This window comes from Hippocampus guttulatus, chromosome 13 (genome assembly GCF_054856545.1).
Source record: "Hippocampus guttulatus isolate MCC_2025c chromosome 13, RoL_Hgut_1.0, whole genome shotgun sequence".
Classification (NCBI taxonomy): Eukaryota; Metazoa; Chordata; class Actinopteri; order Syngnathiformes; family Syngnathidae; genus Hippocampus; species Hippocampus guttulatus.
In genome coordinates this window covers 5438552-5455368 of record NC_141273.1, presented here as the reverse complement: position 1 = coordinate 5455368, position 16817 = coordinate 5438552, and the positions used below count along the sequence as shown (strand labels likewise).

At 44.3% G+C, this 16817-nt stretch overlaps 1 protein-coding gene across 1 annotated transcript in view; it reads right to left on the bottom strand.

The window, feature by feature from the left end:
* Nucleotides 1-14060, bottom strand: part of runx3 (RUNX family transcription factor 3) — a 29963-nt gene extending 15903 nt beyond the window's left edge. Inside the window, exons 1-3 of the mRNA XM_086127204.1 lie at nucleotides 13129-14060; nucleotides 12533-12689; nucleotides 11187-11291 (exon numbers count right to left, since the gene is read on the bottom strand). Coding sequence (XP_085983330.1) covers nucleotides 11187-11291; nucleotides 12533-12689; nucleotides 13129-13386 — 520 coding nt within the window. The 5' untranslated portion in view covers nucleotides 13387-14060. The remainder of the gene's footprint in view (nucleotides 1-11186; nucleotides 11292-12532; nucleotides 12690-13128) is intronic.
* Between the last annotated feature and the right edge of the window lie 2757 nt (nucleotides 14061-16817).

Here is a 16817-nt window from a genome sequence, read left to right as displayed (position 1 = left end):
AGTACAACAGCTTCCATTCTCCTGGAAGTATTTAGCATAATTTTTTTGGGCCATTTTTCCAGAAGAACATTGCATGCTCAGCGGTCACCAATGTTGGACGAGGGTCAAGTGCCTCTGTAGCAAAACGCATCCAACCGTGCCTTTACTAGCCTTGCTTTATTCACTGTGGCACAGTCATGCTGGAAAAGAAAAGGGCCTTCTCCAAACAGTGCCTCCTACAAAGCCGGAAGCAAAATGTTGTCAAAAACGGTCTTGGTGTGATGAAGAGATAAGGATTAGGATTCAAAGGAATTTAGGGGAGGACTCCATGATGGAATAATGGTTCACACATCTGCCTCACAGTCGTGAGGGTTCGGATGTCAGATTGGGGCTCCCTGTGTGGATTTTGCACTTTCTTCCTGAGCCTGGGTGATGTTTTAAAAAAAATTTTTTTTACCGTGGTTTAAGTGAAGACACTAAATTGACCATATGTGTGAATTGAGTGTGAATGGTTGTTTGAGTGCTGTGCGATTGACTGGCGTCCAAGGTGTGCCACAGTCTCACTCACAATGAGCTGAAATAGGCTCCAGCCCACCTGCAACCTTAGTGAGGACAAATATTCTAGAAAATGGATGGATCAATAGATAGATGGACCAAGTTATGCCAAAAAAAAAAAAAAAAAAAAGTTGGGCGTGGGGGAAGGGACCAATGCAACGTTTTCGGTTATTCATTTAACCTCAAGAGTTACGTCAAATAAATAACTCACAAAATACCTGTTTTGTCCATGAAAAAAATATGAGGCAACCCCCAAAATTGGGTTATTTCATGGTACCTTAACCTTTGGGGTTACATAAATAACCCACAAAGTTGTGATTCCCTTTTTGACCAACATTGGGTTACTTTGTCCCCTTCAGTTTTTAGAGCATATGACTGATTAAGAAATACTTTATTTGACACTATTAGATTGACCTCTGATCCGTTTCTTCTTTAACCACAATGGAAGGAAGGAATGAAAGTCCGCTTCTCTCGCCCCCCCCCCTCCCCCTCCTTTTCCCTCTCACACACACATTATGACACACATGCACACAGTCAGTCAGCCACACTGAGGCTACTGTCTGGTCTGGGGGCTGCCAGGGGGAGGAGAGCCTCCAAATATAGCCCCTATATATGTCCTTGTGTAGTTATTAAGAGATTTACACCACCTCAAAAGGATCAGGTCAGGGAAATGATACATCCCACCGATCTCTGGTTGGAAAGAAAAAAAAAAGTTCGACAGGCAGGGAAAAAAATGATAATTGGCCAGTTTTTTGAAGGCCGCAAGAGGAATAGTGTGCCTCTTTATAGTGATTATTCAAGCTGGCCACAAGCACGCACACACTCACACACACTTGAATCCTGCTTCCAGAGGAAGGTTATAGTCGGGTGAGAAGGTTATTTTGAGGGGGAGAGGGGGCTTCATTAGAATGACGCCTGGAGCTCATTAACACCGGGGGCCGCCAATGCCGTTAACACCTCTAATCAAGCGGGAGGAAGCGTGAAGCGCTCTTCCTCACCTTTTCAAACGTTTGCTGAAACTCTCTCGCCCAACCTGGATACTTCCCAGGTGAGTAAAGTTGAGGGCGGAGGGCAGCACACTCACGCACTCATTTTCCGAAACACACTTGGCACTGATGATGATCAGTTCTTTTCTTCTTAGGTCTAATGGACTTTTGGTTCTTGCGGTTACTTGCAACTAATGTAAGAATAATTGTTTCATCCTCTGTGGCTACCTCTGACGGTTTTCTATTTTCTATACATGTAGGAGGTCCCCAAGTTCCGAACAGCTGATTTGCGAGCATTCGTAAAATGCCGTATTTTTAACCGTGCGCCACATCATACTGATCGGTACTGTCTATTGTGAAATAAATGTTTTTATCAGAAAATAATGCCTGCTATTGCCGCAAAAGAAAACATTGCTGAAGAACCTGTTTTAAAGTTCAAATCTACACTCGTACTCAAAAGAGGTTGTACTGTTTTTATTGTTGGCTTTGAGTATGACGGCACGTTGTCCGCCCGTATCTCCCAGTTAACCTTCACGTTCGTGTTAATACTGCGTCTTTGGCTCGTTGACCTCAGTTGTAGCAGCGCGTCTGGAGCGACCCCCATCATTTGACTTCTACTCTGCAGGCCAGAGGGGTGCCGGAGATCCACTGCAGCCCCATTTCAGAGGGGTTTTTGTGGTCGGATGAATATTTTATGTGTCAGGGTGCACTTAGGAGAGAATGCCCTCTTTTTCTCGCTATGATATCATAACCACAAGATCGAGCTGGGAGACAGGGGCCGGTGCACACATGAGGCCTAAACAGCGGCGCTCAATATGCAGGCAAGTAGAAATGGACGCTGTCGATTTACTAACCTCCTTTCTGAATCATCCGAAAGCATTATGGAAGTCTATGAAGAACAAATAAAATGCTTGATATAAAATGTCTGGTATTAATAATGTACTGAGCGGAATGGGCGTGTGTTGCGAGTGTTCTATTTCCTGATAGTGTTTTATCTTGACTGCAAAACGACTTCCCTTCGAGCGTGCACTTCTGCACTCTCACTGCATTTAGTGGCGGAGCTGTGAAAAGTTGTTTTTCACAAGATCGGCTCGCGGCAGTTTTTGAAGGCCCCGCGTATTCAACAGAAAACCCGATTGAGTCGTGGCCAACTTTCCCTCCACAAAGCCTGTATCAGCCCGACACGGAGACGGCATTCGCTCGCCGCGACCGCCCGGCCCTCAACAAGGGCCGCTGAATGATCCGCTACGATGACCTATTTCCTTCCTTCATTCTCCACTCGTTCCCTCTACGAGTGTTTCTCTGCCTTGAAAGAAGGAAACGTGTACCCATCCAACGGGAGACACATTTAACACAAGCTCGTTTTAGTAAAGGCCTTGGTGCTTTTTCAGGGGGCAATCTGAAACTCTATCTGGACAGCAAAGGACAATACGTGCTTTGGCCCGAACCCAAGGCTGCAGCGAGTATATCTGAAGTGTAAATATTTGTATTTGCGATATAAATGGACTTGATAGGCTCCAGATAACAGGCTACAATTGAAGTGAATCACACATTGAAATGAAAGCTATGTCGGAACCGTAAAGTCGGTGGCTGGCGTGATCGAGCCTTAATGGGAACGACCTCAGCGCGCCATTTTGAAGACATTCAATGAAAGTCGGTGGCGAGCGGAGCAGTGAGGCAAAAGCTCAGCTGTGGAACACGATGCGAAGCTTGTTAAATTGTTAAAGTGGAGCAACAGTTGGAGGGTGTGAGCAAACTTCCGTTTCGACAAGGTTTCATCATCTGTTGAGTAAAATCGTGCACACCTGTCTTTCTCTTCCTCCTGAGCCACTAACAGCCTTGTTGCCACCCAGCTTGTCGTTCCTCCGTTTTTTTTCTTCAACTTCCCTTTTTCTTTGTTGTTTTTTAGTTTTTGTTGTTTGGGGGGTTTTTTTTCTTTTAATTTGCACAAACACACCGATCGGAGCGGATCACCGCAGCGGTATCCAGCTTGGTGCTCCCAAGGCCGCCAATCACACGTTGAGGCCTCTCAACTGGGGCAAATCAAAGTTCTTGTTTTGAGGCTGACCCTGAAGGATGTGGTTTTTACCCTTGGTTGGTGATTGTGGCTGTCTCGTCTGGCCATAAATGAGTCCGGCGCTCGCCACACGCAGACGTTACACAACTGGAATCTCATTTCCATCAGCGTTTTGTAAGACTTTGAGAATAAAAACACACCTTTTGCACATAATAGAAAAGTAGGGCTGCAGGATATGCGCAAGAAGGCCAACTTTTATCTTTTTAAACATTCTGCTGTCTGTTTTCATCACTACCTCCTCCTTCCTTTGCCGCAGAGCTCCGGTCCCTCGGGCAGATGCACGATTCGTCTCGGGGGATGAGAGCAGTGTGAAAAATCCCCCCCTCGCATCGACGGAAGTTGCTACACGAGACCGCTTGAGCAGAGAGCGCAGCCTTCCTTTTCTGATAAAATGATAACGCTCCTTGCGTGTGTCTGCTAAACGCGTATGTGTGTGCGGGTGCAGGGGGAGCGAGTGCCGTTGCCACACAAGGGCATGCCTACAAGAAGGCAAGTTGAGGCAAGGCAAAGAGAAGCAAGGGGTGCCAAATGCACCCGGATTCCCGCCCAACACAATAGGGCCTGTAGCATGCTTCGGAGCAATCAGCTTGCTTTTGTGCTGCTGCTCTGTGATATGTGTGAGTGTGTGTGTGTGTGTGTGTGTGTGTGTGTGTGTGTGGGCACGTTTGTGACACTGTCTTCTGGAATACTCTTGAGGCATTTAGGAGGTTATTATAAGATGAGGATTTTTTTTTTTGCCTTTCTCACTGGTGCTTGTGAAGCAGAGTAGGCCCATTGGACTCGAGTGACACATTTTAGAAAAGCCGTACTACTTTTGGCTGTGATATTGTATCGCTTTAAAATGTGGATCGTGTTTGTCCGTGCATATACTGTACGCGGCAGTTGAAGTGTTGGGGCATCGGGCGAAAAGCGGGACTTCGCGGGGCTGCGGGAAAGGGGAAAGAGCTGCTGTTGCTGTCACGTAAATGCAATGCTAGTAGACGTGGGAAACAGCTTCACGTTAGTGCATACTATCTCACGCCCAATATCACACATTTGCCCACCCCCTGTGCTCATGACAATTGAGTCAAAGTAAAGTGTGAAATTTAAAATGTGTGACTTTTTCCACCGTGCTAGCATGCAAACACACGACGTGTCATTTTCACACTGGCACTAGAGGCGTGGTTACAAAGAATGAGGCTCTCTTCTTCGGTGATATTTCCAGTATGGTTTCACATGCCAAGGCTTCCCTGTGTGTTTACCTACAGGATTACAACCTTCTGTACTCCTGGAATGACAAAAAAGACCTTGCTTCACCTATTATTTGCTCACTGTTCCTAACCAATAAAGCCTGAAGAAATAAACATCCAAACCACATGGTAGTGGTACACAAAGTCCTTTCCAGTAACCAGCAGGTGCTTACCCGCACCACACACACATAAACACACGCACACACACACTCCACTTCACCCCTGTGCCTGATGCCTCAACGGGAGAAAATGGTTTATTGTCATAATGCAGCCGAGGAGAAAATATTCCCTCACTCATGGGCCATTTATTTTTGTAAATGCAGATCGGACCTTTTATTGAATTATTCCTGAAAGCTTGTAATGGGTCCCTCCTGTGTGGGTCCGAGTAAATATGGAAGAGCGAGGACACACAGAGCGAGCATTTTACTTCCCCTCGTAGGTAAGTAAACAGGAAAGACGCTTGGCTGGTGCATTTAGCGGCTCGAGGGGAGACGGAGGGAGGCCGGCGGCGGCGTTGGCGGCGTGTTTCGGTCATTCTCTCACACTCACAAGCGTCTTCCTTGGCGGCATATTTGCAATGATCGCAATGAATTCATAGTGTTGTCTGGGGCCTCTGTAAATAATTTGGTAATTCATAGTGTGTCTGGGTGTTCTATCTGGCGTCAGCAAATATAGGGTGGAAATTTTAGTCTGAGTGGAAAAAGAGAGGGCACTTGAGCCTCAGGCTATTGTGGCTTTCACAGACATCAGCACAGAGCACATATTACACTCTGACTATCTTTCTTTCCCCCTTTTGGTCAAAAAAAAAAACTTTGTCTCTGCGTTGCAACTTGCAAGTGCTCTTAACTCATTCACTCCCAAAGACGTTTTTAAACGTCTTTTCAGACTTGGTCCAGAATTGGCTGGTACTGAATGAGTTAAAAGACAAATTAGTCTTTTTTTTTGTTGAGATAACTGCTTCGGTGGAAGCATCCATCCATCCATTTTCCGAACCGCTTGATCCTCACTAGGGTCGCGGGGGGTGCTGGAGCCTATCCCAGCTGTCTTCGGGCAGTAGGCGGGGGACACCCTGAATCAGTTGCCAGCCAATCGCAGGGCACACAGAGACGAACAACCATCCACGCCCACACTCACACCTAGGGACAATTTAGAGCGTCCAATCAGCCTGCCATGCATGTTTTTGGAATGTGGGAGGAAACCGGAGCACCCGGAGAAAACCCACGCAGGCCCGGGGAGAACATGCAAACTCCACACAGAGAGGCCGAAGCTTGAATCGAACCCGGTACCTCTGCACTGTGAAGCCGACGTGCTAACCACTGGACTACCGGGCCGCCTCGGTGGAAGCATTTAGGCTGAATTATCCAACGAAAGTGACAACTGCTGTCTGTGCCGGGAAAAGACTCGGTCTCCCAATCGCTATGTGACACAAATGTAGGGCAAATAACAATTATTATGATGAATCTGTGGGTTAACTTGCAGTGAAAATTTATTCCAATTGAACACAGGTGTCAAAGTCAAGGCCCTGGGGCCAGATCTGGCCCGCAACATCATTTTATGTGGCCTGCGAAAGCAATTCAAACATGGCAAATTCCATGAAGCTTGCTAAAATATGGACCAAAATTTCAAATTCTCATATGTAATGAAACATTTTTTTGTTGCCAAACACCCCATTACACTCACTTAAACAACAGTTCCATCAACTATTATTCTTGACTTCTTTATTTGATTTCAATCATAATGGCCCTCCAATTAAAATGGTACCTAAAATGTGGCCCGCGACAAAAATGACTTTGACACCCCTGCAATTGAAGGTGCATTCGCACATGATTGGACAGGAATGTGATTTTGAGATGCTGTTACATTCTATTGAACATATCCGACTACATTCCACTTGTTTTGCTTTGTTTCTTATTTATCACTGAGGCCAAATAGTACACCCAACAGTTAGAAAGAACTGGCCACCAGCTAAACCAACTGCGTGATTGGGTTTCTGGATGAAAATCATCCTTTTTTTTTCCTCCTCTCTGTGCATGAGTGAATGCTCGCTACACCAGACACAGAGAAGCCCGCAGCGTGTGCAGGCCACGATACCTCCAGGTTATACAGTACATCAGCCAGTCACAGCGCAAGGCATTAGCAGTCGGGAAAACACCCAGCACACGCCCTCCCCTGGCACTAATACACCCGCAGGCCTGTCTTTCAAAGACACCCATCTCCATTTTCAAACATCAAAGTTGCCTTTGAGAGAGCAATTCGCACCGAGGCCGAGCCTTTCATGTGATTTGTGGAGCAGGGGCGTGGCCCACGGCGAGCCGACTTAAAGCGATGGAAGCACCTGGCAGGTGCATGAGTGGCACGCACGCACGCCCACACACACACACACATACGCACGGGGGAGCAACAACAACCATAGAGCCTTTTGTGGACTTTATGGAAGGACTGCAATATCGTAGGAAAAAGAAGCAAATATCATTGTGTGTCTATTTGCATACTTTGTACAGTATGTGTGCCAAATGCAAATAGCAGCACACATACACGCACATACACACACACACGCACACACACCCATTCAGTGGTGTTTTGTTGCCCGTATTTATTCGACTGGGTGTGTGCAGCTACCTACAACTCCAGGAGGCGGACTTGGGGTATGTGTATGTTTGCACGAGTGAGTGTGTATTCATAATGATTTCAAGTGTCACTGCTTGCTATCTCTCAGAAACGTTATCTCTTCAACTCAGTTACGATATAGATTTGTATTCAACAGCTCTAAAAGGTTATTTGGATGTTCAGAGGATTGCGAGCTAGTCAGGTGAGCCTGTGAGTTCACCGACATAAGGTAATCACTAGGAACTGTTTATTTTTCAACACTGACCTCACAGTGAAAGGCGATTCACAGACCACTGACATTTTCCACTCACTTTTACGTTTCGCGCTGCCTCTGAAGTTGACATACAAAGAAAATATTGCTGGCGCGAGAGAAAAACGGTACCATTACATTTCAATACGTTACGTTACACAGTATCATACTGAGGTGTGTTTGTAGTATTTTACCTCTCAAAGTTGACAATACACACGATTAGAAGTATTAATAAATGCCTCTCTGACACTGCCAAAACCGAACCTTCCATAAATATCTCATATAATATTTAACCGAGTGTCCGCATGCAACATTTGTTCTTATTTAGGAGGTGATGTCAGTCGAGGGGCCATTTAAAAATCAAACTCAAGCGCGATGACTTCATGAAGGTTCTGATTCATCTGACAGCAAAGAGCGCTGCAGATACAGAAATACAAACAGCACAGCGCAGCGCAACACCAAAATCATGAGTGTATCGGGAGCGGCTGATCTCATGCATAAATGTGATATTGAGAAGTGCATCCAAAAGACAGTTGGAGGATTCATCGGTGAGAGGAAGCACTCTGGGGCGTGTGGTGTGAGGGAACTGATAGCAACGACAACCAACTTCTTGGAGCGTCTGTTGTTTTTTTGGTCACAAACTGCTTCTGAGAAGTAGAAGAGGGGGAGCTTTCAGTTGCGACAGTTAAGCTTCCAGTTTGGCCTGGGCAGAAGTTTGATAATAATACGACAGATAGATCGAGTCGGGTGACGCATGCCGGATGTGTGATGAGGAAATCGGCAGTGAGGGAGACAAAAATACTTGGCTGAACCTAGTCTATGTGAATTCACAGCATGGTAAAAAAAAATTAGCAGCATGCGCCTTACTTTCTGCCTCAGAAGATTAAATATGATATTTTTTTTGTACATGGTGTGGAATGACATGCTGAATCATCACTCGAATGAACAATCTCACACAAACCTTCGGTGCCATGCAAGCACACACCTTCAATGCCTGTGAACAAGTTAGCAAAGTCTAGCCGAGGCTGGTTTCCCTGAAGTGCAATGAGGAGCACACGCAACACAATGGGCGAAGGCAAGAAAAGTTGGGAGGGAGGCAACCCTGGAAAATCGGTCCCTGGGGATCAGACTTGAAATGACAAAATACCGTTTGTTTTATGCGTTGGCAAAAGCGCCTCTCTGTCTTCCTTGCTTGTAAAGGTTGCAGACGATTTCAAGTGGTGCCTTGTGGTTTGGAAAAGAATCTGATAATTTTTATGGTTCGAATAATTTGTGAATGGCCGTGTGTATGTCATGTGCTTTGACCGTGATGACAGTATATTCTTACAATGTACGACTTTTTTTATTTGGACTTGTATTTCTCTTTTGTAGTTCAAAGATGTTCAGCAACACCGAAGAGGGCATTTATCGGGTACTTGAAGTAATGAATAATAAAATATTCGATTAAAATTTTTATTAGAAATCTACTTAAACCCAACACAGGCGTTTTATTAAAACAACGATATTCATTTTCTCTTTTAATTTTTTTTTTATTGACATTGTCTGGGAGGTGCGAATATGTTTTTTTTGTGGTTTTGTTTTGCACCGGCAGAAATTCAAAGCCTCATACGGAGAGGTGTCTCAAAAATTGATTCTCGATCTAAATGAAGCATTCCTATTATCTTTATAAACTCAAAGGTAGATGCAACTCCTGTACTGGATGGCATTCGATTGTGCCGTTGAACCTAATCTTTTGGGTGCTATTAACCCGGTCACCTAGCCTCCAAAAACATTTGAATATCTTAAACTGTATTACATTGAGTGAGCCCCCGTGCATCAGCTTCGGCAAGGACCTAAATCAGTCCTGCCCTATATTAAACAGCGTCACCTTTTAGAACCGGGCCAGTGTAAAAGAAGCATGGCCATTCTGACGCCTCAGCTGGAGCAGTAACATTTTGACAGACAGACAGGAGACGTCCTCTATGCGCACGGTTATTTCAAGCTGAGATGCTTGCAGATGCACATGTGAATGCACTCACACGCATACACACACACACACAATCAGATTGAAACCATCCACACGCATGTATTCACTGTTTATTATTATCTGGTCCCGCCCTACTGGCACTCACTGTTCTCTCATCGCTGCAAATAGCGTGCAACCTTGTCGGGGACTGGCGGGGGGGTTTGGGAAAAGGAGGGGGGGGTATCGTGGGTGCTGAAGGCCCTCTCTGAGTGCCCCTCGGCCCCTCTGCCAGGCGTACACCCCCACATGTGGCACTTGATACCTCTCTCGCCGTGCTCTGTTTTGACTGAACTAAATCCCCCGCTGTCGCAAATATCTTTGTGCACAGACATGAGCACAAACCTCAGCCATCTACCCGTTTGGACCGCTGGGAAACCCTGCACGCTAGAACGATCAAAAACTGGATCCCTCCGTTGGAATGGTCATGAAATCCTACCTATCGCATCTATCGCACCGTGAGCTCATGAAAAATGGCACACATTGCATGTGGGGCATAGCTGCAGCCATCGAGGCCTGACTCATCGAACGGCCGCTCTGCTTTATCCCTCACAGCAGCCAGCAGCATTAAAGCACATGAGATTGTGAGCTTTAAGTCACAGCTTCCCTTACAGGAGATGACAGTCGCTGGGAATCAAGCTGTGTGTTAAGTCACCAATTTCATGAAAGTTTATGACCCGTCAAGTCTGACCCTTTGGTCTGACCAAGAGGTAAAGATGGTCTGGTGGGTCGAGGGAAGTTACCTAAAGCCACTTTTTCACCAAGCGGTAGAATTCAGTACAACATACCACAGTATTGTTCAGGCCGTAAAACTCTTAATTACGGAGAAAGAAGAAAATTTGCATTTCGAGGCAATGCAACCCACGAGTGAATCGAACAAATTTGAGGAATCGCAGAAGGGCAACAATAGACGAAAGCTATTGTTTAGTGTCGTTGTTACCAATCGTCAAAGTCTCAGCAAAAACTACTCAAGTGATTTGCATGAAAACTTGAATCGCGGTGCAAATCTGTGCAATCACTTTTGAGTGCCGTTGGGGCTAAACCTCCTCCTCCTTAGAACCATGAAAACATGAATCAATCTTAAAAAGATCTCAGAATTTTGTGAGATTTTTCTTTTTATGTGGACCAAATTAAATTACTGTAAATTTTTTAAAAATGCATCTAATAGTCTTGATATTCACTGATAAATGAAAACTAAAATATCTAACTCCACTTTTTTCTTATTAACAAGTGCTAAATTAATTTTAGCCTGTGCCTGTTTGATTAGAAAGGCCTTATTTAGTGTGCCCCCCAACACACACACACACACACACAATCAGGAGCCACTCGGAAATGCAGATTCTCTGATGACAAATCAACAGAGTGTGTTGTATCTACTTTTAATGGTGTCTGGACCACAGCAGCCCATACCCCAATGTGTGTGTGTGTGTGTGTGTGTGTGTGTGTGTGTGTGTGTGTGTGTGTGTGTGTGTGTGTGTGTGTGTGTGTTGTGTGTACTCACTGCGTGGTTCACGCGGCCCATCCACGGTGACCTTGATGGCACGGTGGTAAGTGGCCACTTGAGGCGGTCCGGTGAAAACAGTGATGGTCAGAGTGAAGCTTTTTCCTGCAAAGCAGCATCGCATGGCACTTAGATCTCTGACTTTTATGTCGCTTATTAAAACTTATTCTTTGTTTTTCACAGTTGATTGTTTCCTGAAGCCTCGAAGCGTTGGCAGCTTTTGTGTGACTGAGGCCTTTGGCATTGAAAAATAATAAATAGAAGGGTGGGGAGGGAGAGCATTTGGGACCACCTCAGTTGAGGGCCTGACAGCGGTTATATGATTCGGATTATTGAGAGAATGCGCTCCAGATTGCCTAAAAATGCTCACAGTGATCGTTTATTGTTCAACAAGGAGGGATCGTACTCCCATCTGCATCCAAATCAGTGGAGGGGAGAAGTGGGGGGTCTTGTCCCATGCAGACACGAGAGAGACATCTCGTGTTAAAAAGAGAGTGTCGGATGAAGGGGGGGGGGGTGCAGTGTTAATTTACTGCCTAAATCCTATGTATGGGCTACCTTATAATTCAAAGACAATAGGCTGCTTCTATTGTTCGTGAACATAAAATGCACAATAAAAGGCCCCTAAAAAGGCCAGAAATACTTTTAGAGATTAAAAAAAAATATATAGTAATATAGATGGACACTTCTCAGACAATGCAAACATTAAAACTATTTCAGCCTTTGATATGTTATTACAAAGGCATGGACGCCAGGAATTTAGGGCCACTTGGGGGGGGGGGGGGGAAGGTTTGGCCTCTTTACATAAATATCTACATTACAACATATGTATTTATTTTATTTGACTTTTTGGGGCCCAAAGTCAGTGATGAACCTTTATTTATCGTTAGCCCCCGACGGCACCCCTCAACACAGAGCCATCCTCGTAAATATTTTCATTTTTAAAAAATGGCAAAAGAACAATGTAGAGCAAGCTCACGCATAAATATTGACAAAAAAGGGGGCCTGCGAAAACAAACTTAAAAGATGACGTGCGCCACCCCGACCCATCTCTCGGGATAGCATCATGTGGACAGTAAATTGCTCACCCCACAGATTCAGAAAATCTGTTGACACCCTCTTTTGCGCCACACGCCAAACGCGGGGGCGCGCTGCGCCCTGAACCAAATTATTCCACATGATGAATTTTTCATCTTTAGAAAAAAAGCAAGAGACATCGTGGAAAACATAAATAGTCACTTATGAAATTACACTTTCTTTTCCTCTTTATATTTGATATATTTCTTCAATAAAATTCATTAGTTGTGACAGTATTTGTGTGCGCGCGTGTGTGTGTGTGTGTTCACCTCGTCCGCTCCTCCCAACGAAGCGCAGGTCGTTGAAGCGGGCCACTTGGTTCTTCATCACGGCGGACGCGTTCCTCAGCTCGGCCGAGTAGTTCTCGTCGTTCCCGGCCATGACGGTGACCAAAGTACCATCAGGGACATCACCGAGGGCCACAACCTGTGCGGGAAAAAAAAATTAAAAGCGGCTGGACCGTCACCGCGGAGCCCCAAAACCCATCTTCATTTGTAAATATTTTCCCCAGCATCATACATGTTTACACATGGATTATTTTCCTGAAAAGGCAGCTCCAATTCATTGTACTAACCTCAAATATGTGCGCGTCATGATTCTATGATGCTGATTTATGATTCTGGATGCAGATGTATGGCAATTTAGTTTCTCTTTTACAGGCGACAATTCTACAAAAGGACATCCCGTTTTGCATCCATTTAGAATTGCATGCTGCTTTTTAATATTTAAATGTGTGTCACGGTTGCCTCAGAATTGTTTAACTCTAATACTTGTATTTAAAAAAACATTTTTTTTTTGCATGCGTCAATTTCTTCAATGGCGCTTTTCGCGTCACGTTAACTCCGATATCACAACAATATCTTGCCTTAAAAGCGACGGGCAGGGTCTTGTTGCACCTCCAGTGAGACGGTAGGACCGAGCAGAGGAAATTGGGGCTGTCGGTGCGGACCAGCTCGCCGGCGTGGTCCGCCAGGACGTCCACCACATTCCTGGTGTCGGGTCTCGCCCTGAGCGGGCCCGGGGTGGCCATGGCCCCGTTGCAGTCTACGAGTTTACTACAGGTGAAGGACGCGGAGGGCGGCGTGAACCGTCTGGTGGTGGGCGGCTCTACGGGAATATGCATCACAACAACAGCTCGGGTCAGTGTCAAGCTGGCGGAGGGGTCGGTGCAGAAGTTTGCACGGCTCTTGAAAGTCTGCTGTCTTCTTTCTTGAGTGCTGAGGATGGAGGCGACGGAGCAACCGATGGGAAAGAGGGGGGTCTCGACCACAGATTATTCAAAAAAAGGGATGATTGAGAGCTAGGTCATCTGGTGTTGAATCACTAAGAATGTCTTGTGACACTCGTTAAATGCGTAATAGCAGTGAATGAAAACAGTTTTGTCAGCGACAAAGAAATCCAGTCGTGGGGGGGAAAAACTGAAGAATGAAAAATCCAGCCGACTGACTTTCACGTCTAAATGAGAGCAAAATGCCTAAAATAACACTTAATACAAGTCACTTCAGATCTTGCAAGACTCCAAAATAAAACAACAGCAAAAAAAAAAAAAAAAAATCAGCTGGAGCAACAGTGAAACTGTACAAATTGTCCTCCCGCGCGTAGAACGTGCGTCAAACTTTATCCAGGTCCTCGTCTCCCAAAAACCAAAAAAAAAAAAAAAAAGGAAAACAACCCAATCGAGGGGCTGCCGGGTGCCTGCACGGATGTTTCAGTCCAAGTTATCCACCGCAGAGCAGATTAAGGACGCGCGAAGACGTCGCGAGGCTGAATGGAGAGCTCAAGAGTGCCGCGAATTATTTTACCCGAGTCATTTTAGCCTTTAGTGGTCGGGAGTGTGGAGATGCTTTCCACCAATGAATCTTCTGGGTTGGGCTTTCAGTAGACCAATCAAAGTCTCCGCCGCCGCTGCTTCTTCTGCCCCAAATTCAATTATTGAGCCATCTCTTCCCTTTCTGTAATGACCAGTGCTTATTCTCTTTTTATGAAGAAAAAATAAAGAAAGAAAACCATTCCGTTTAAAATTCTATTACTTTGTATTCATATAATGAATTGCGACTTGTACATTACATACGCACCTATTTATTTCAAATATAGCATCTGACATTTCTGAAACTCTGACAAAAATCACTTTATTTTTTATATAAGGCATTACAGATTTTTTCAAATGTTTCAAAGCAAAACATCTGCTGCAGTATATTTAATTGTGAGCTGGCAATAATGGACAATTTATACGTCCAATTTTCTCAGTGAGGCGAGTTCATCACTTTATAATCAATGTGTATATATATTGTTCATGAATAATAATGCTGAAAAAATAAATAAAACAGAACCGTATTCATAAATACTTGATTACACTTGAAGCAATCAAGTGAATTGGACAAACGTGTTTGGTGGAATCAAAGGAAAAGTGGCTTGATGAGAGAGCAGCCGGCAAACCTGCCTGTGGTTCTTCTTGCACACGCTAGTTGGCGCATTTGCCTTTAAATTCAAGCGGCGTTTGCGCGGAGACGACACTTTCATCTCTTCTCTAAAATAGATCAATGACCCAAACTAATACCCGGTAATCTAAAGAAATTCAACGAAATGATGTTTGATTTCAAGATCTTTATCCCGCAAAGTTGCATGATGCCATCTATTTTAAAATCAACCCACCGCGATATTGACAAGTAAAATGATCTGGAATCCTTTACACGTATTCGTTCAGTCGTGGCACATTACAGACAGAAAAGAAATATGTTTATGTTCACACTGCTACAATGACTATCTTATTAAATAACCAATTTGAGCAAAGATTTTTTAAAGTGCACACCAAGCAATATTATATTAAAGCGGTCGTGTAATGACCTGTACTTTTCCCCTTACTGTACGTTTCCCGTGTTACATATTACAATTATTAAAATGTAAAATGAACAACGGAATCTGATTTAACTAATACACAATATGATGCAATAGGTTACGATTTAAATGAACCGAATAGAAACTGCCGTATTTTACAAAAAAAAATCTGCTTCCGATGAGGCATTTAAAATCGACTCCTTTAATAGCATACAAATTAAACCGTTTTAATTATTTGACCATCTTTAAACTCGTTGATAAATATCGTCAGTGCTGTACGTTGTCGTCTTCACTAACTAGTCACAGCCACGCTCCCCCCACCCCAAAAGAAAGAAAGAAAGAAGTCTCAGCACATGCCAGTGACTTTTATCAGTGTATTGGACATCGACATCGAGCAGCAATTGGCAAACTTCATTTTGGGTGTAGAAGCTACAAAAATAGAAACAATTACTGACATTTATTTCAATGCTTTAATTTACAATTGTAATAGATGTAAATTAAATGCAATAAAATATATGCCAACAAAATATGTCTACATGACATTTTTAATGCAAGTATCTCTCTACTCTGTATCTTTTTAAATTCATCTCCAGTTTTCGAGAGAACTGCAGAAGCTTGAGAAAAAATACAAATCCATAAACTATTCGATTTTTTGGATAAATTCATTTATTTTATTCGATATATATTTTTGTCCTTTTTTTGGAGTGCTTTGAAGTGTAAATTCGAAAAGGGCGGGTCGATGGAGAATATTACTTCATAAGGACCCTGGGGAAAAAGGTGTAAATGTCCAGCTCTTCCCACTCACAACATAATGCTACCCCTGTTATTTCATTTTCGTTCGCGCGCACACACCCACGCACACACACACATACACACATATACATATATATATATATATACATTCCCTACGACTGACTTTAATTCATCCTGAAGAAATTCAATTTACACACTTCTGTATATTTTTGCTGCACACTGCACTGAGAAGCAGACCACACACACACACACACACACACACACACACACACTCACACACACACACATATGCACACGCAGGTAAACCAGGAGAGATGTCAGGAGGAAATGGACCCGCAAACAGAGGCCTGAGCTGAAACTTGGTTCAGTGCCTTGCTTAAGCGCACCTCGACAACAGTCAGAGTGCAGAGTCGCGGCTCTCCAACAATCACTGCTATTGTTTGGTTCACAGCAAGACTCAAACCTCTATTTTCAAACCCCAAGTCCTCACAGACGAGCCAATGATCAACAACCACCCCACCCTGCCCCACCCCAACATGATATGACCACACAACCTCTATTTTAGTGATGCTCATTGGGGACAATGATGATACTTGTGATATGTTAGTCAATGAGGTGGTTCATTATTAAATCGTGACCACACACTGCAGTTATATCCCCTGGCCCGGCTTTAATGTGCACTGTCACATTTAGAGCTCTGCATTTCACCATTCACTTTCTACAGTTTCAGCCAACATAGGATGGAGCTCGCCACGGCCCTGAATGCTTTTTAATGATTTAGGTGGGTCAGGCCTGAAATCAAGACAGAACTGCCGGAGGACATGCAAAACCTCAAACTCACCTCAGATAGGCCCCAGCAATATACACACACACACACACACGCACGCACGCACACCTGTATATATATATATATATATATATATTATCCCCTCACTAGGCTTGCGGGGGGGGGGGTGCTGGAGCCTG